The sequence below is a fragment of the Danio rerio genome, chromosome 23 (assembly GCF_052040795.2).
Source record: "Danio rerio strain M-AB ecotype USA chromosome 23, GRCz13ab, whole genome shotgun sequence".
In the NCBI taxonomy this organism is placed as follows: Eukaryota; Metazoa; Chordata; class Actinopteri; order Cypriniformes; family Danionidae; genus Danio; species Danio rerio.
This window is the reverse complement of record NC_141043.1, coordinates 27,381,176-27,401,333: the sequence shown is the minus strand read 5'-3', so window position 1 is coordinate 27,401,333 and position 20,158 is coordinate 27,381,176. Positions and strand designations below refer to the sequence as shown.

The 20,158-nt window shown below is 34.5% G+C and overlaps 1 protein-coding gene across 4 annotated transcripts in view; it reads left to right on the top strand.

Annotated features, from left to right (window-relative positions):
• The window catches only part of epha2b (eph receptor A2 b), a 47,630-nt gene that overhangs the window by 23,670 nt on the left and 3,802 nt on the right, over positions 1 to 20,158 (top strand). For 2 of the 4 annotated variants that reach the window (XR_015523602.1, XM_087307171.1), the window contains exons 5-16: positions 461 to 796; positions 2,429 to 2,553; positions 2,649 to 2,835; positions 4,041 to 4,128; positions 4,629 to 4,684; positions 5,891 to 6,016; positions 7,345 to 7,530; positions 9,578 to 9,639; positions 9,797 to 10,006; positions 10,154 to 10,303; positions 11,442 to 11,635; positions 11,995 to 12,150. Coding sequence is in view for 1 of the 4 variants with exons in the window: in XM_087307171.1 (XP_087163297.1) it covers positions 461 to 796; positions 2,429 to 2,553; positions 2,649 to 2,835; positions 4,041 to 4,128; positions 4,629 to 4,684; positions 5,891 to 6,016; positions 7,345 to 7,530; positions 9,578 to 9,639; positions 9,797 to 10,006; positions 10,154 to 10,303; positions 11,442 to 11,635; positions 11,995 to 12,150 (1,876 nt within the window). In the remaining 3 variants the exon portion in view is untranslated. Of the gene's footprint in view, positions 1 to 460; positions 797 to 2,428; positions 2,554 to 2,648; positions 2,836 to 4,040; positions 4,129 to 4,628; positions 5,117 to 5,219; positions 5,843 to 5,890; positions 6,017 to 7,344; positions 7,531 to 9,577; positions 9,640 to 9,796; positions 10,007 to 10,153; positions 10,304 to 11,441; positions 11,636 to 11,994; positions 12,632 to 13,847; positions 15,973 to 20,158 lie in introns of those variants that run through there. The other 2 variants (XR_015523603.1, XR_015523604.1) reach the window with 2 other exon arrangements.

Below are 20,158 nucleotides of genomic sequence, written 5' to 3'. Positions count from 1 at the left end.
AACATAAAAAAGCGTACTGCACTACTTTTTTCTTGTCAGCAAATAGCCTCGCGTTTTTAGAAAGGATAAGTGCATTTAGTGTGATCAGCCGCTAATAGAGCCAGCTAATTGGTCATGTGGGTGTCATGTTCACTACGTCAGAGTTTTTTTAAGCAAATGCTTTTCAATTTCGCATTAGTCCCATTCTTTATACCAAAAGCACCTCGAGCAAGTTCAAAAATAATTGGTTTATTTTTTTTGTTTTAGCAAATTCAACAACATTTTCATCACTCGTTTCTTGTGTAATTCTTCAAAAAGTGCTTTTCATCTAAATGCAACCCAACTGTACATCCATTTCTGCCATCAGCTAACTCCAGTCATGTTAAGCTCTTCTCTCTCTGACACTCCTCTGACACTCTATTCTTTTAAGTTTTAACTAGACCAAGTAAATGACAGTCTGGTGTGTTGTTTGTGGTTTTAGGGTTGCCGTCCGCTCCTCAGAGTCTGCTGTCGTCCACGGCTCAGATGTCCTTTGGCAGGCTTCAGCTGTCCTGGAAGCCTCCCGCAGATAATGGCGGACGCTCTGATATCACCTACTCTGTGGTCTGCGAACGCTGTGAGGGAAAGACATGCCAGTCTTGTGGTGAAAAAGTGCGATTCGAACCCAGCAACACTGAACTGAAGGAGACCAAAGTGACTGTGAGTGAACTGGAGCCCCATCTGAACTACACCTTCAGCGTTGAGGCTCGCAGCGGAGTGTCTCAGTTCAGCCACAAGAGAGCCGTCAGCAGCATCAACACTACTTTACATTACACAGGTCAGTGCTATTAGTGTTTGTGGAGGAAGAGGGCTAAATAGACCACTTTACGTAGTGCATTTTGTTTATGATTTCAATTCGTGTGGATTTTTAAATGATTTACATTTAAATAATTGCATTTTTAATTTATATTTTAGATAAGATTTTTATATAGCAGTTGTTATTATATTACAATTTTCAATATATATATATATATATATATATATATATATATATATATATATATATAGTTCTTATTTATTTTTGTGGAAACTATTGATTAATATACAAATGTATTTATTTATTTATTTTTGCTTATTTATGTTTATTTTTATTTATTTATTTATATTACAGTGAAATACAAAACTTTACAAAAAAATTTTGCGACAACCTTGCTGCATTTACAACTTATACAAAATAAAAGGATTTGTATATATATATATATATTAACAACTAAACAAAAAAAACTACCAAACAAAAAATAAAAATGCTCCTCCATTTTTGGTTAATGATCATCTATTCAAAAGTGACTAATATAATCATGCTCAGCACAAGGTACATCAAAAAAGTAATTAAATAAACAATATATGTATTATAAAATTATAATAGTAGTTTTTTAGGTATTAATCAGATACTCATCAAAAATCAGATTTTGTTTTACTTATTTGACTCACGTTTTTATAGTCTAAACACGCACAAAAAAAAATCACAAAGTCGGATGTTTGCAAACCTGACTCAAACCACATCCATTTGTGGTTTGAAATCCGATTAAAATCAGATATTTTACTGAATTATCGTGAGCATGGTGACTCCGGTCAGATCGGATTTCAAGTTTTTTCCCCCAACTCAAGTGCACAGTGTTTACTGGGACTGTTTCCAATTATGCTCATTTTCCCCCCACTCATTTCTCATATAGCCAACCATGTGACATTAGCCTACAGTTAAACGGATTTGACTATTTTGGTTGTGTCGTATGAACAAATCCATGTCCTTTAGAGGCTCTTAAACCACGTCACAGCAGGCAAAATTACTGCTTTTCTATGCATCTGCCAATTTTGAGATTTTTTTTCAGGCTAATGTAAAGAAAACACTTTTAAGTGTCACATTTGTTACTCTTTAAAAGTTTTTTGTTGATTTCAGTTACAGCACATATTTTCAAAGGCTACTTTCTCAAAAAAAGCTTATTTTCTTCTGTAACAAACCATAAATCTCCTCTTGAGCAGCTCTTACATACAATAAACTGCACAGTTTTATTCACATTCTGAAGTTTTTACAGAGGCATGTGTTCATACATTATTTGAATGATTATATTGAACATTTATTCAACCAATTCTCAAAATTCTGTCTGCTTCCTCAATTGTGGAGTGATAAAAAGAGATTCCCAAAATCCCCTGTGCAATAATCTTTGTCTATACTGTAAAAAAAAGGTAGAATTTTTAACCGGAATTCATCCAAAGTTTAGATTTTTGTGTTAGAAATACATGCAAATAATGCATATTTAATGAAATGTTGCTTCATTTGCATAGTTAAACATAACATTTAAGAAAAGTAGTAATGCAAAAAACATTTTCAGGTCTCAATGAAATCACACAAGTGGGAAAATATGCTAATAAACAAATATTTTTTTCCTTTTCACTCTTGTTTTTACTACAGATCCTCCAAAAGTGACTGCAATGCACCTTGTGGAAAGCAGCCCGACCAGCCTTTCTCTTCAGTGGTCTGTTTCTCATCGCGCCAAACCAGTGGCCACGCGTTATGAGCTGATGTTTCGCAAGAAGGTCAGTAACACTATCCATTTTAGCCCTGATATTTCACTTTCCATCATCTAGAACAGAGGCATTGTTATTCTCTGTTTTCCTCTGTGTGTCTGCAGGAAAATGATGAGGAAAAGGCCAGTGGAACGGTCACTACCTTCACTGTGCTGGTGCTTGAGAAGAACTCGGCTCAGATCAAAGATCTTTCTCCATCCACCGTCTACTTGTTTAAAGTTCAGGCTCTCAGCTCAGAGGGAAGCCCGGGCAGCTACAGCATTGAGCAGGAGTTTTCAACACTCCCACCAGGTAAATGCAAGTGAAAAGGTTTTGATTTAAGTGGACATATTTTATTTTATTGGATTTATTCAATTGCATTTATTTAATTAAATTTATTTATTTTATTATTTATTTATTGTATTTAATTAACTTTAATTAATACTTTTTTATTTTATTTTGTTTTATTTTATTTTATTTATTTATTTAACCTTATTTAACTAAATGTATTTATTTTTCTATTTTATTTAATTTAATTAATTAATTTATTTATTTATTTATTTTAGTTTATTTATTTATTTATTTATTTATTTTATATATTTTAGTTTTATTTATTTTATTCATTCTTTATTATTTTATTTATTTATTAATTTTAATTATTTTATTTTAGTTTATTTATTTTGGTTTATTTATTTTATTTATTTTAATTTTTTTATTTTAGTTTATTTATTTTTTCTATATATAATTTTTTTTTAGCACTTTGCATTAGTTTTCAATGACCCTATGAAATGAACATTTAGTTCTACAGATTTCAGACCTAAAAATACAAAGGGCTATTTTCTGTATTGAACACATATTAAACTATTTTATTTCATCTTTATTTTTATTTGATTCTTTTTATGTTTTCCAGAAAATCTTCAGCTTTTTCACTACTTTTTATATCTATTTAAAAAATAGACATAAGGATAAATAATGTTTTTTTTTATAGGAAATACATCAATACAGAGAACAGTTAATGTTCATGTCATGTAATTATTCATTTATTTTATTAACAAAAAATACTGTTATACAACTTTCATACAATACTAGCAATGTATATTATTACAATTTTTGATTAAATAGTTCAGGTTGCAAAAACCTCTAAATGCCATCTTTAGTTTTTTCGTTTAAAATGTGTATATGTTTAGAAAATCCTGTATAAATCCACATTCATGGCAAAGAATGGGTTATTTGCATTGCCTTCAAAGTAAAATAATTGAACATAAATATTGGAGAAAAATGCTAATTTTAGAAGGAAATTTCAGATACCTGAAAAAATGTTTGCATCTGAACTCTTCAATTGTATTTATTTGATTTTTAAAAACATTTTAAACTCTTTACACTGAACAAGATACTTATTCTGAAGTGACAAACATGTTTTTTGTTGCACTTTTTTTGTAAAGAAGAGCGTTTTATTCTCGAGTGACTCATTTGCCTGGCCTTTTTTGTTGTTGTTGTTTTCCCATCTCTTCAAAAAGCGGGAAACACAGCAGTGATCCTCGGAGCTGCCATTGGAGGAGCCGTCATGCTTTTCATCGTGGTTGTGGTCCTACTCCTTCGAAAACGGTAAGAAACAAGCACTTGACACACACACAGCCATCTTTATATCTCTCCCTCAGTCACTCCTTCAAGCCGTTCCTTTTCATTCTCCTTCAAAAACCATTCAGTGTTTCCTTTTCACCGCTCTCACACTCTTCCAGAAGCGGCTCCTTACCTCTTTAGAGGAAGAATCAATCGGCTGACTGTCTGCTGACTGCTCACTAAGTGTATCTTAACAAGAGGCATATTTGAAAAGAGACGAATCGGAGAGGCGTATTATGTGAGATAAGAGGCGACGGGATTGTAGGGCTTCTATGAAGGCGACCTGAGCCCTTCATGCTCCCTGTGATAACCCAGACCTCTGTCAGCACTTGGCAAACACAAGCCGCTTTTTTAGGTTTTTTTTCAAAGCACTCCTGGACTGAATGGATTGAATCCAGCACTGGTCGCTCTTCAAACTTGAGTCTGAAAAGAAATGTGGCTTTGCTAAAAAATAGAGAGCTCATTGAGTTGTTTTTCTTCCACAGACGAAGAAACTCTCACACCAGACAAGGCCCAGAGGACACCTACTTCTCCAGCCCAGGTTAGTGGGGTTGAATTTTATTCTTTTACAAACTCTTTAAAGGTTAGTTCACACCAAAATGGAAATTTCCTAATAATTTGTTCATTTAACCTTATGGCATTTTTAGTTCACACAATTGAAGGTATTTTTCTACAAATCAGAAAGAGTTCTCTCGCTACATTGAAAGTGCATCAAATCTCTGATGGCTTGGAATGTGTAAAAAGAAAATTCATTTAAAGATTTACAACATTCTTACTGGTCATGGAAAGCTCATATATGCTTGCTTGATGCATGAGAACCAATCATTTTCATTCTTGGGTGTCACATGGTGTTTTTAAGCTTCAGCAATAACCACAGAGACTTGGGCTGCATCCAAAATTGCCTACTACTCAGTAGGTACTCTGTTTGAATTAGAATTTACTACTCAACCGTTAGAAAAGTTCGTTCTGTATAGTATGAATTCTAGCATACATTTTTTTGAGTTCATACTACTCGGCTCAAATACAGTTTTTAGCATATGTATATATAGTATAGAAGTATGCGATTTCGAACGCAGCATTGGTCTCACTTGTAAAATAGGTTGCGGTTTAGTTTATGGATTTCATTGTTTATGTTTCAATAAAATCTAATGTATCTATTTTTTGGGGTGGGGGGTTTGGGTGGACAGATTTTAAATTAAAGAACAAATCTCTCAAATGTCGTTAAAACATCTTCATTTGTGTTCCTAAGATGAAAATGGGTTTTGAGTTTGGAATAATGTGAACAAGGTTAATATTAATTATGTTTATGTTTGAAGGGAGACCCCTTGAAAGAAGAGACTCTTGAAAATTCTTTCTTTGCATTTGCTGGATGTATTAAGTATGAAATTGAGCAAAATGTTAGAAAATATTAGTTTTATTCTTTAAATTTGATAAAATGCCTTCAGAATTTCTCATAACTATTGTGATTTAAAGATTTTTTTTCTTTAATTTTTGTTCCCACTAAATATTGCATTCCTCTGAAGTTAAAACAATGGTATTGTGTTGTCTAAAATGATTATAAACCTATCTAATAATATAGCACTTTATTTTATTTTGTTATTTTATGCAAACAATAATTAAAATAAAAACATTTTTATTTTAAATAAAGTCAGCAATTTACAGAATAAATCTAAACTTATATTCTACTAAAAAACATACCTATAAATAAAAAAAATTAATCTTTAACTTTAAATTCTCATCAATCCAGATCAGCTGAAGCCGCTGAAGACCTATGTTGATCCTCACACATACGAAGACCCGAACACAGCAGTGCTGAAGTTTGCCAGCGAGATACATCCCAATCACATCACCAAGCAGAAAGTCATCGGAGCAGGTTAGTACATCCATGGCATTTTGACAAGCCGCTGTGGGGCTGTTAGGAGTGCATTCTGGGAGGAATGACTTTCAACACTCATTGATATGAAGTTATGTTACAGTTCATTGAAAGTGACAGCTTTTTTACAGTTCAGTGGAGTGACAGCTTAAACAAGGCGCGCATCACAAATTGTCTGATTCCTGCTTTACATGTTAGAGCTGGAATATTTTTAGTGTAGTGCTTCTTTCCCTCAAGAGACTATTTTTTTCCCCTCCCGATGTCATTCACATTGAATTAGTGTTGTTTTCTTAACCCGCTCTGGAGGTTTTTTTTCGTATCCCACATGGAGGAGTACAGCTATAAAAAATCAGAGTTAATTAATCATAACTTAAAAATAAAGCAAATAACTGCTAAATTGATCCCACTTTCTATTCCTGTTGGGAGAAAACTATGAAGCGGAAAAGTTTTATTGGAATCATTATTAATGAATAATTTCTAAAAATATCATCATATTATAATGATTTCAGAAGGATCTTGTGGCATTGAAGAATAGAAGTAAATTCAGTTTAGAAACACAAGAATGAACTACATTATAAAACATTTGAGAATCCTAATGTTTTTTTTAAATGTCAATGATATTTTACAACATTACTGTTTTTATTGTATTTTGATCAAATAAATGCAGCCTTGGTAAGGAGAAAAAACTTATTCAAAACAAGAAAAACATAGTGCAGATCAAAGATTAATCACGGTTAAATGCATCCAAAATTAAAGTTTGGTTTGTCATTATATAGTTGAAGTGAGAATTATTAGCTTGTAAAAAAATTATTCTAGCCGAAATAGAACAAATAATACTTTCTCCTGAAGAAAAAATATAATTAGACATGCTGTGAAAATTTCCTTGCCCCTTAACATAATTTGGGAAAAGTTTAAAAAAGAAAAAAAATCTGAATGAATAATTCTGATTGCAACTGTAAGTACAACTTACAAATAAAACAAACAAACACTAAATTAGCCCTAAATCATTTAAAAATTTTTATAGTATACATCTCAAGCATCAGCATTAAATGAGAAGATCTGTGTGTTGTGGTCAGGTTTTCACTCTTATTATCCCTCAGCAACTCTCCTCTAGTTTCTGTTCGCTTGTTATACACAGATTCTCATGGCCTTTCTGACCTCCCGTCCCATGAATCCACTCGCTAACTGTGCATGCTGGTTATAATTTCAAAGGATCTCCTGCATGTTGTTAAATAACCCCTATTTGTCACGGGACGTGTTTGAGGAGTTTCCGTGTGGAATGTGTTTTATCTGATGGCGTTTGGTGGTGTGTGTTTTTATGGCTGCAGGTGAGTTTGGAGAGGTGTATCGAGGAATCCTCAAAGCTCCCAGCCGGAAGGAAGTGGCTGTAGCTATTAAAACGCTAAAGCCGGGATACACAGAGAAACAGAGGCAAGACTTCCTGAGTGAGGCCAGTATCATGGGACAGTTCTCACACCAGAACATCATCCGGCTGGAAGGGGTTGTCACTAAATGTAAGTGCAGTCGACTGCTAATTGTTAAAATAGTAATAATAATAATCATTATCATCATCATATTTAACAACATAATAATAATACTATTTATTAACATTACAAATAATAAAATAATATAGTAATACTTTAAAATAGTTATGTAACAGATTGACATTAATAAAATAAACAATAAAAAGAGGTAATAATGGTCAAATTATGTTAATTGAATAATGGTCCTAATGATGCATTTTATGTAATTTTATGTAATTCAAATGAACACGTAACTATATTATACTAAAATAAATATGACCAAAAAATGAATTAATTTGTATTAAGTCGTCAGGGTGACAACAGAGGTGATGGTCCAAGCACAGTTTTTACAGCTTAATCAGACAGGCAATGGTCACACAGGAGCAAACAGTATCATGAGGGTAATCCAAAGAGTAGTCGTGGTCACAGGCAAAGAGATTAATGCAAGCGGCAAACAACATAAACTTTTAATAAAACAAGGGTCAGAAAACACGGCAAGTCTAGACTAGACTAGGGTAGGGAAATGCTTTGTAAAGTTCCAGATAAACAAGACTCAGCAATGTGTGTGAGAATGTGAGCAGTTAATACAGTCTATATATTGTGTGTTTGTGTGTGTGTACGTGTGTGTGTATTTGTGTGCATACAATCATTTTTAATCTGGAACTAGTTTGTGTGTGAAGTGCCTGATGGGAATTTCAGTGGCAGAATTGTAGTCTATCTTGTAGTTTCACAAGATAGTTAAATAGCTCTATTTGATGTTCTAACAGTATTCTGGTACAGAAATTTAATGATCGTAATGCAAAAATTTTTGGGTCAAGACAAGATATTGTTTTGTTTTAAAATTCAGATGAAATAAGGCAAAATTGAAAAAAAAAATCTTAATTAATTAATTTTAAAATGTACCAACAATTATGAAAAAAAAAAGTTTAAAATGAAAGAAAAGGTATTTTAAATATTTATCTAAAATTTAATATAATTTTAAAATGTACCATAAATACAATTATTTATACATCTTAAATACATGTACAGTTAAAGTCAGAATTGTTAGCCCCCCTTAATTATGGAAAAAACTCAGTTTTTTCCTCAATTTCTGTTTAACGTAAAGAAGATTTCAACACATTTCTAAACATAATAGTTTTAATAACTCATTTCTAATAACTGAGTTATTTTATCTTTGCCATGATGACAGTAAATAATATTTTACTAGCTATGTTTTCAAGACACTTCTATACAGCTTAAAGTGACATTTAAAGGCTTAACTAGCTTAATAAAGTTAACTAGGCAGGTTAGGGTAATTAGGCAAGTTATTGTATTACGATGGTTTTTTCTTTAGACTATCAAACAAAAAAAAATAGCTTAAAGGGGCTAATAATTTTGACCTTTTATTCTAGCCGAAATAAAAAAATAAGATTTTGTCCAGAAGAAAAAATATTATCAGACATACTGTGAAAACTTCTTTGCTGTGTTAAAAATCATTTGGGAAATATTTAAAAAGAAAAAAAAATTAAAAGGGGGCTAATAATTCTGACTTCAACTTTATATATTATATACGTATGATGAGTTTGCTTACTTGTTTTAGTGGTTTAATAGACAGAAATTTGTATAATGACATGGATACAAGATTGCTGTGCTCAGTTACAGTGGTTTTTGAGGACATGACTTCATAATTCCCTCGTTAATTCAAATCTCATAAAAATCATACTTAATGGGGTCTTTTCACTTACAAAATTTGCCACTATTTTCCTATGAGGATTAGGTGGCTGTAGTCGGGTATTTAAGGCCATAAAATAAGCTTTTTTACTGTATAAAATACGTTACTTCTATGGAGATTCCCAGATTGTGTGTGTGTGTGTATGGAGAGTCAACGATTGTGTATTTAATAATTAGCTTTTTTGTCTTATTTTTGTTTAATTGAACTGAATATCGTTTTTGAGCTATTTTTATTGTTACTTGAGCCGTAATGTAATTCGGGAGAATTAACATTTGTTTCATTTTTCATTTTCTAAAGCCTCTTTGTCTCTGTCTGTTTTCTTTGCAGTCAAGCATGCCATGATTGTGACGGAGTACATGGAAAATGGAGCTCTTGACAAATACCTCAAGGTATGTTAGTCAAGTTCATCACTGATACAGAAAAAGAAACAAAATCTGACAGATGATAATTCAAAGTGATTTAACACAACAAACAGTTCGCCTCAAAACTGTCTCATTCTCTTTTTACAAGAAAAAAAATAAAGATGAAACTCTTTCTTTTTCACAGGACCATGATGGAGAGATGTCGTCCTTCCAGCTTGTGGGTATGTTGCGTGGCATCGCGGCGGGCATGAAATATCTCTCAGACATGAGTTATGTACACAGAGATCTGGCCGCCAGGAACATCTTGGTCAACAGTAACCTGGAGTGCAAGGTGTCTGACTTTGGTCTGTCCCGCGTCCTGGAGGATGATCCTGAAGGCACCTACACGACTAGCGTAAGTCCACTTAGCAAATAAACGTGCGGTTTCAAACTCCAGATGTCTTTATTTGGCCAATACTGCAACCTGCTTATTATGTCAGGATTTGCGGAAATTATATGGGATTGCTTGACACTTGTTTATATGTGTTCTTTTGGCCCACAGGGAGGTAAAATTCCGATACGCTGGACGGCTCCAGAGGCCATTGCTTACAGGAAGTTCACATCCGCGAGTGATGTGTGGAGCTTCGGCATTGTCATGTGGGAGGTGATGGCATTTGGAGAGAGGCCGTATTGGGATATGAGCAACCATGAGGTATGGATTGACCATATTGGAGATTTCTTTGAGCAAAATGTGTAGGTAATTAGTTATAAGGAATCTGCTGGCATTTGCTGCAGATAATTTTGTAAAACATCTGTGAATTTATTCAGAATTATTTTGGGAGTATTGTAACTAAAAACTTAATATATAAAATGAAAAATAATACCTTTTTAACTTTTATTTAATGTTTACAGTGCAAATTCAATTAGATCCACTTATTTAGTAAACAAAGCAAGTCTCTCTTATAATATATGTACTAAAAGACAGAAAATTTTACTTTACAAACTGTATTATTAATAAATCAAATAAACATTTTAATATTTCTATTATTAAATCACAATAATACTAGTGAAATTATTTTAAAAACTGAACAAATATAAATTTACACACATTTACACAAGAAAATACATAGACTCAATTACAGAATTGATTGATCTGTGGATTTGTGTGGGCCTTGTAATGAGTTAATTAGTAATTAAATTGGGAATTAATAAATATTTATAATTTAATGATAAATTTTAAATGAAATTATTATTATTATGTTCATTTTTAATACAAAATAGTAAACAACAACAATAACATGATTTAAATATAAAGAAAATTTTAATATTTTTTTATTTTTGCGAAGTCCAATATTGTTTTTTGTAGGTAATCGATTAACTAGTAAATAAATTACTGAATAATAAATATGTACAATTTTTATTACATTAATTATTAGTTGTTGTTATTATTATTATTATTTATGTTATTGTTATTTTTTATTACTATAAAAAGGTTTTTTTATTGTATTTTTATATTATATTACTAATAATAGAATATATATTAACACAAATAAATATAATCAATATCTATAAAAAACAAAAAATAAATGTAAAAAGGTAGATAAAGATGAATAAAAGATTAAGAATAGAAAAAGATTTCAAATAAAATAAACAAATTGTAGTGTAATAATAATAGTAATAGTATAATAATATTACTACTAATAATAATATTATAAAAGATTATTTACTAATATATAGTTATAAAATAAATACAATAAAGAAAATACTATAAAACAGTTAACAACAATAATTTTATAGCTCTGGTGTTGGATCTTTCTTTAAGCAAAGTGTAATTTTTTCTCTCTCTGTAGGTAATGAAGGCCATTAATGAAGCTTTCCGTCTTCCTGCGCCGATGGACTGCCCTTCAGCCGTGTACCAGCTGATGTTACAGTGTTGGCAGCAGGATCGCTCCAAACGGCCCAGATTCGGAGACATCGTCAGCCTCCTGGACAAACTCCTGAAGAGTCCAGATTCTCTGAAGCCTATCGCAGACTTCGACCCTCGGTAAGCGCTCACAACACATGCTCGGAATTCTTCAAATGACTCCTTTTACATGACAGAGAGAAGTCGAGGCTTGCACACACGTCTATTACACAATTTCTGAGCAAGACACTCAAGTGCTAATTCAAACAAAGTCATTCCTCTGTGAAGTTAAGACACGCACCACGTACCAATGGATGGTTTTGGCATCTTTTGATGTTTATCGCACTGTAAACTTTCCAATCTTCATCAGAATTCTTGAACCTAACGGACAGGTTTTCCTCTCCCACCCAACAATTACGACAAGAAAAGGTCTCTCTCTCTCTCTCTCTCTCTCTCTGTGGTTTTCTTGAATGTATTTTTGTGTTTTGTGCCTTTGTCAGAGTTTCCATTCGGCTTCCCAGCACCAGTGGCTCAGACGGCTCTCCCTTCAGGTCTGTGTCCGAGTGGCTGGAGTCCATCAAGATGAGCCAGTACAGTGAGAACTTCAGCATGGCCGGTGTGGTCAGCATGGAGCAGGTGCTGCAGATGAAGAGCGAGTGAGTAACGCTCACACTTTTACACACGCTACAAAACAACAACAGCAGTTAATGATCTGATGCGATCATTGCGATTGGTAGATTCATATTTGTTGATATTGGTTGATATATTCATTTATTTTATTTTCGTCTTAAGGCTCCTACACACTGGGATGCTTTTCGTTTGCATTTATCGTCAGCGTTTAACGAGACGTTTTCAGACATCCCAAGTTGGAAAAAGTAATTTCCGGGGGATACAGAGTTGATTTGCGGGAGGTAGCGGATTAGTGGGTGCTTGAACGTATCTTCTGTGAAGGGGGCGTGTGCGCGCGAAACGTACTTGAAGAGCGGTGGGGGTGAGTTGCGCGCGACGTACCTAAAGAACGGTGGGGGTGAGTTGCGCGAGACGTACCTGAAGAACGATGGGGGTGAGTTGCGCGAGACGTACCTGAAGAGCAAGTAGGGATGCAGTGGAGAGAGGAGTGTGCAACATATTTAAAGGGTCACGAAACACCAAAACACATTTTTTGAGCTGTTGACAGTCGTATATGTGTCCCACACTGCTAAAAACACTATTAGGACACCTATATTTCACTAAAAAGTTTAAATTGGTTGTTTTTGCGTTATTTCAAGCAAATTTGTACTTCCTGTTTGAAACGAATTTTTGAAGCTGCGTCACGGTCATGACATAATAGCGTTGTATTCCGGCGTGCAGACTGGGCGTCTGTGCCTGAGTGAGTCTTATTACGTCTTACAGTGTGATACATTAATGCATGAGTAAGGCTTGGTTCAAACCAATCAGCGCGCTCTATTGTGCAACTTCATTAATATTCATTAGTGTCACCGTGTCTACACCACAAAGACGCCACGTTGTGTTGGCAAAACAAGCGTGAAGTGTTGCTTTTATAGTTTGCTGCCGTTAAGTTTCGTTTTCATTTTCTCTCTGTGAGAGCTTATCTGGATCACGTGTGGATTAACAGTGTACGCGACGCTCGACAACAATAACTTACGTGTCTAAGGGGGAACATTGTTTACTTGAGAGCTGTTCTCATCTGCAAATGCTGAAATCTGGATTCGCTTGTAGTATTCTCTCCATAAAGACGCGGCTCTAGTTGCTGGTGATTGTCCTGTCTCTACAGATTTGGTAAGTGAGCGACCAGTGCTCTTTGTTTATTCAGTTTGTTCGTATTGAATTAAGTTAACTATTGCACTGAGTGCAGAAATGTTAGCACCACATTTTGTGACCGGAATAACACACGCGGCTTTCTGATGCTACCTGCCGTGTGCATCTAAGTTTCCGGGAAATGCGGAGTTTTTTTTCTCTCATTCGCCGTGCGGTATCAAACATTGCATGAAAAATACACGCTTGCAGCAGTTCCTCGAATCAAATATCTCGTTTGTCGCGAGAGGCATGAATGAATTCCCTGAATGAAAGAGCCAAACTGCAGTTAAAGTCCAACATTTAATAATTTGGCAAATAATTCGACTACAGATGTCCATGTAGGTTAAACACCATCACTTTCTCCTGTCTGTGTGGGTGTGTATTTTGACTCTGAAACTCACGCGTGCCCAAATAGACACTCCCACACCATCCCACTTTAGTTCCTCCGACACTCCCCCCTAAACAGAGCTGGACACGCCCACTTTTCTGACTTTTTCCAAAGTAGAGGTGTGAAAACACACCCTGCTGAAACGAGGGGGTTTCATGGCCCTTTAAGGACCGGGCAGGAGACGTGCGAATTCCGGGAGATTATCATTCATTTGCGGGCATCCGGGAGTGTCTATGCATTTCAGGGATACTCCCGCAACTTCCGGGAGACTTGGGATGTCTGCGTTTTTCCGTATCCAAACCAAAACGCTTTTCACTGGCGTCAAGCTGAAGAGTATGCAAAATCACTCCTTGACGGTAGATGGTGCTACACATCTTTAACCTTCTGACATGCGCTTATAACACAGAAGAAAAGGAGGAGAGGAAGTTCACATGCTTGTTGTTAAAGTTACTGGTGACTCGAACAAGCATGGATGGTTCAAGCAGCAGCTCCAGCTCTAGCGATTTAAAAATGATTATTGTACACCAGAGCAATAAGCAACTAAATGTTCAAACTACCTACTGAGCCACCACATAGCCAGATTTTGATATAGTTAAAAATTTATTCTATTTTTTAATTTGCTTAAATTAGTATACTTTTCTGGTGTGTGTATTTAAATATTTCCCTGTGATGGGTTGAGGCTGGAAGGGCATCCGCTGTGTAAACAATATAATGAATAATGAATTACGCGACCACTGTGGCGACACCAGATTAGTAAAGGGACTAAGCCGAAAGAGAATGAATGACTAAATGAATATATATATATATATTATTTTTTTTTTCCAATTTGTCTTTAACACAAAGATTTTTCCAACAACCTGCCTATTTACCTTAACCTGCCTTGTAAACCAATTAACCTAGTTAAGCCTTTAAATGTCACTTTAGCCGTATAGAAGTGTCTTGAAAAATATCTAGTAATATATTATTTACTATCATCATGGTAAGATAAAATAAATCAGTTATTAAGGATGAGTTATTAAAACTATTATGTTTAGAAATTAGTCGAAAAAATATTTTCTCCGTTAAACAGAAATTGGGGAAAAAAATAAACAGGGGGCTAATAATTCAGGGGGTTAATAATTCTGACTCCAACTATATATACTCTATATATATTATTTAATTAAAAGTAGTCTTTGGACACGCAGTATCCTGTTTCTTGAACTTCCTTCAATTTCTCTCTTACATAATGTCAGAAATGTAGCCTAACTAATTTAGTATTATGTAAAACAGGGAATAAAATGGCCCCAGATGAACATAATTTGAGAGTTCTGGGAATTTGTGAAGGAATCTGCAGTGTTTGGCTCTCACCCTCTCCTGCGGCACACAGTCTACACCGAGACTGATTGGTCAGGACAAGCTTGTATTTAAACAAGATGCTATCCTCGAACTTTTAATAATTCCTCGAACATATAAATATTTTTCCACGTTTTTTCTTCTAGAGATCCGGTAATTGAATGTGGCTTAAATTTATGCTTTGGTTACAAGGATAATCTCACACAACCACAGACCATTTTTTGATTTACTGTATTTGGCGAGCGCAGCAACCACATAAAATTGTAATGACGATTTAACCTTTTTTAGACGAGTCAAGCGCTAACTTTTAACTTAAACACACACAAACGTTTCAGCGTATTCTCAGTGAACACCTTAGAGGGCTACTAGTTTCTTTGAAGCGATGGCAGGAGAGAAAGAATAGCCGTGGTTTTTGGCTGTGGTGGATTGTGGCATGATGTTCCCCTGCCCCGTCCTGCCATCCCTCCCTTCCTCCCACTGTTTCGGCAGACTCTCTCATCCCTCCCCTTCCCAACAGCACTAGTCGAGGCCTGCGCTTCCACTGTAGCCAGAAACCACACAACCCTCACATCCACACCACTGGACTTAAAAGTCAAGACTAGAGATGAAAGAGAGCCGCGCTGCTGAAGGAGAGAGAGCTGATCTTCATGCAGAGAACAGAGAGATATATTTATACACAGTTTTGTATCATGCAGCAATATTTTACAGGAAGAAGTGAGCTGCACTCATACTCCACTCATATTCTTTTTTGCTTCCATTCTTCATGATGTGAAAAGTGTTCAGTATTTAAAAGAAAGCAAATTAAGTATGTTTTTAATAATTGAACATTGGCTAATTAATGATGACGTCAACATAATTAGTGCTTTGAAAAGAGGGTGGAGGGACTGAATTACTCTATACAGTCAGGAAGGATTTAACTGAGCTCAAAGTTTGTCTGTTTACTGATAGATGAAAAATAAAACATCAAAACAAGAATATTTGTATGAGTGCGGATAACTATTTTCTGTATTAGCAATTTAACAGGTCAAGATTAAGTTAAAAAAGGTGTAAACGACGTTGTTGTTATGCAGAAATACATTAAAACATTTGTCTGCATTAATTTTCATTAGTGGATGAATGATAAATAATACATTTGCTGTTTGCTGTTAAATGTTTATAAATGTTAGCATGACTTAGCATAGCTAACTACTAAACTTAAAGTTCACCCAAAACTGAAAATTCTCTCATCAAATAATAATACCTTACATTTATATTATATACACAATAGGGGCCATGATGGATGTAGGCCAGTGGGCAAATTTGCTCAGGATGCTAGGGTTAAACCCCTAATCTTTTTCGAAGAACATCCTGGGATTTTTAATGACCATAGTGAGTCAGGACCTCGGTTTCGTGCCTCATCCGAAAGACGACACTCACTGAGCAGTATAGAGTCCCCTTCAATGTACAAGGGTGTACAACCCACACAGACCACAGGTTGAGCGCCCCCTGCTGGCCTCACTAACACCACTTCCTGCAACAACCTAGAACAGGGGTGGCCAATCCTGTTCCTGGAGATCTACCTTCCTGCAGATTTCAGTTGCAACCCTTATCAAACACACCTGTCTGTAATTATCAAGTGGATTTCAGGTCCTAATTAATTGGTTCAGGTGGGTTCGATCAGGGCAGGAGCTAAACTGTACAGGTAGATCTCCAGGAACAGGATTGAGCAAAAGTTGCTAGAAAAAAAGTTGCTAGATTACATCATACGTCTTTTGCATATTACTGACGTCACCACGTTCTACCCTTTCTGTTTGTGTAACAGCCTATGATTAAAAAAGGGGTATTTATATTTGCACTTTGCTTTATGTATGCATGTCACTTTAACTAAATGTATTGCTGTTTGAATACAGTATATCCATATAGATGTGTAGTGAATTTGCAGTAATCTGCAAGTAAAAAACTCAGACATGTTCAAAAAGTTCAGTTTCTTCTGGAGAAAGTCTTATTTGTTGTATCACGGCTAGAATAAAAGTAGTTTTTAATAAATAAATAAAAAAAACTTTTCAAGGTTGTCTACAGTTGTCTGCAAAACAAACCATCGTTATACCATAACTTGCCTAATTACCCTATCCTACCTAGTTAACCTAGTTAACCTAGTTAAGCCTTCAAAGATCACTGGACACAGTAGAAGTGTCTTGAAAAATGTTTAGTAAAATATTATTTACTGTCATCATGGCAAAGATAAAACAAATCAGTTATTAGAAATGAGTAATTATAACTATTGTGTTTAGAAATGTGTTGGAAAAATCTGTTCTCTGTTAAACAGAAATTGGGGGAAAAAATAAACAGGGGGGTTAATAATTCTGATTGCAACTGTATATTATTATTTATTATTAATATTATCAACATTATTATTTGTGTCTGTATTTTAACCATTTATAGATAAATTACTGTCTGACCATCTTAAATAATCTAGCATCTAAGCATGAAATATGAAAATAATTACGAACATAATTTTCAATGGTATTGCAGCGCACTGAGCATATATCAGTATAATTTCTTTATTTGCATTGGCCTCTGATGGAGTATTTGGATACAGGAACTGTGTGCACACACTTGACAAGCTGATATCACCCTCTTCATCCTGGCCAGTGCTTTAATTTCTGCTGTTCTGCAGATCTGGTGTACAAGGGTAATTATGTCACTGTTTTTGTAGCGTTTGATAGTTTCCCATATATAATATCTTGATGATCATTGGGTTAGTCTTCCCAAATACAGTCTCCTTAGCTTATCTGTGAACTCCTTTTTTGATTGCTGACTGTAAGTTTAAGTTCCAGCAGTAGAGTGTTGCCAGCTAATGCCAAAACAAACAAAAGCAATCCCCCCAAATTAATCAAAACAAGTACAGATCTTGTATTTTTGTGATCTCAACCTTCATCTTCTTACTTTATCAACTCATTAATTACATCATAAACACTGTCACATTAAGTCCAACAATGCAACATTTATAATAACTAGATCTGGCAACTAGCAGAGGCTGCGTCTGTGTCCTTAGTAGCTAATTTACTCAACATGTGAATATTTAAAGACATGATATTAAACAATTTTTCATTCATAGAACTTCAGATTTTACTTTGAGCATGAAATATTTAGCAAGGCCTTTCTGCGGGCGTGTGTGGAGGTAAAGAGCTCTCGGAGCAGGCAGTTTGACTGATGAAGGGTTGGGAGTGGAGGAGAAGCACAGCTTGAGGACCTCTGGCTCTGCTCCCGTGGGTGTTTTTAGCCTCGAAGCTTGCTGAACTTTGTGTGGAGCACCAGAAATGCCTTTGATGTGTTTGTCTTTTGCTTTATGGCCCGACTGTTCCATCTGGTGTCATCTGGTAGCACTCTTTAAAACCAGAAACTATTTACAAGTCCTCCGCTGACTGTGCCGGCCAGCTCTGAGTCACGGCGGGCGAAGGGAAGCCTTGTTAAATCATCAAGGCGCTAATTAAAAATGTAATTAGGATTCAGATAATGTGCTAGCTCAGATAACAGCTGATTCAGAATGACTTTTTCAAAAAGGAGAAGATGTGTCATTTTTAATCAGCCTCACACAGTGCTGATATCAATGATGGAAACTAATGAAAACATTAAATTAAAAAAATCTAATAAAAGTATATAATAAAAATCGTTTTTATCGTCAGCAGTAATAGTCTCACAGACAGTGTGCTGATATGTAGACTGTAAAAAATGCTGCATTACACACAATTCCTTTATGTTGTTTACATAGATAGATATGTCTCTAACATAGGACACTCATGTAAAATGAATTTGTGAAAAGCTTCACCAAAGACTTGATTTTCTATGAAGGTTATGGTTCTATGGTGTTAACAAGAAAATCATGTACTTATTTTATCAGGCTGTATTTGTGAGTGTCATTAGATATGGTCTATCTACATGATATGGTAATCTTTCTGTAAATCTAAAATTATTTTTTTTTTATATTATCAGAATTGTTATGGGACTAATAGGATCAGAAACCTTTACCAGTACTCAAACACTCTACGAGCAATACACTCTGATTGAAATGAAAAGAATTCTAAACAATCCCATCTTGTGTACTCTTCTATGATCTTTACCTTCTGGTAGAAGATAAAGAACCTTCAACTGGAAATGGAACAGCCTTTAGAACTGTTTATACCAGTGTCAGTCAGACTATTGAACACTGATCGACAGTGTGCTTATGTTTTTTTGTATATAGTTCTTTTGCATGTTTGCTTATTTTATCATTTTTTAACTTGCTGAAGTGCCCTGTGAGTCCACAGAAAATTTCCCCTTGAGGGACAATAAAGTATACCAACAAACAAACAAATTATGTTAACTGATGTTTAAATTAGGGGTGTAACGGTTTACAAAAATCACGGTTCGGTTCAATACGATACAGTGGTGTCATGGTTCGGTACGTTTTCGATACAGCAAAAAAAAGAAAAAAAGTGAGAGGATTTCTCTGATTTAATTTTTTTAAATATTAAAACTAACATCATAAAAGTATGATCCTGTTTGTATTTTCTTTTGCTTTAAACAGTGATAGAGCTATACTTCTGGGGTTTCTGCTTAGCAGCAAATAAAACAAATCCTTCTTTATACTCAAAACCAAAAAGCTTCCTATAATAAAAAAAAATAATAATAAATAAATATTTAATTTTGGGGACCACGACCATCCTCAATGTTCAGTAGTGGCCTGTATTTATCTTTAATGAATTTGATTTTCATAAAGGAGCCAGAAAGTTTAACCTGGTGCTATAAAATCAATCTGCCGCAGCTGACGCTATTGCTGTGTTGGTAATCTAACGTAGACACACAATCCTATGAAAATAAATTAAAAGTCTGATGGTTTTTATCTTCTGTTGCTTATGGATAAAATATGGCAATTTTAATAGTTTAATACCAATTTATTTAACTTTTCAAAATCAACAAGCGACCCCCCTGTCATTTTCCCACCACCCCCACATTTAGAACTACTGGTATATTATACAATTTTGGTATTAATTACAAAAAAAGTAACCAGAATCACAGAAAAACAGGCATAAATAAACTAAATATATGGGCAAAAATGTTAATTAGTCATGTAAACTTCATTTATTACATTATATATATCTTTGTTAACATTAGTTAATGAAAATAAA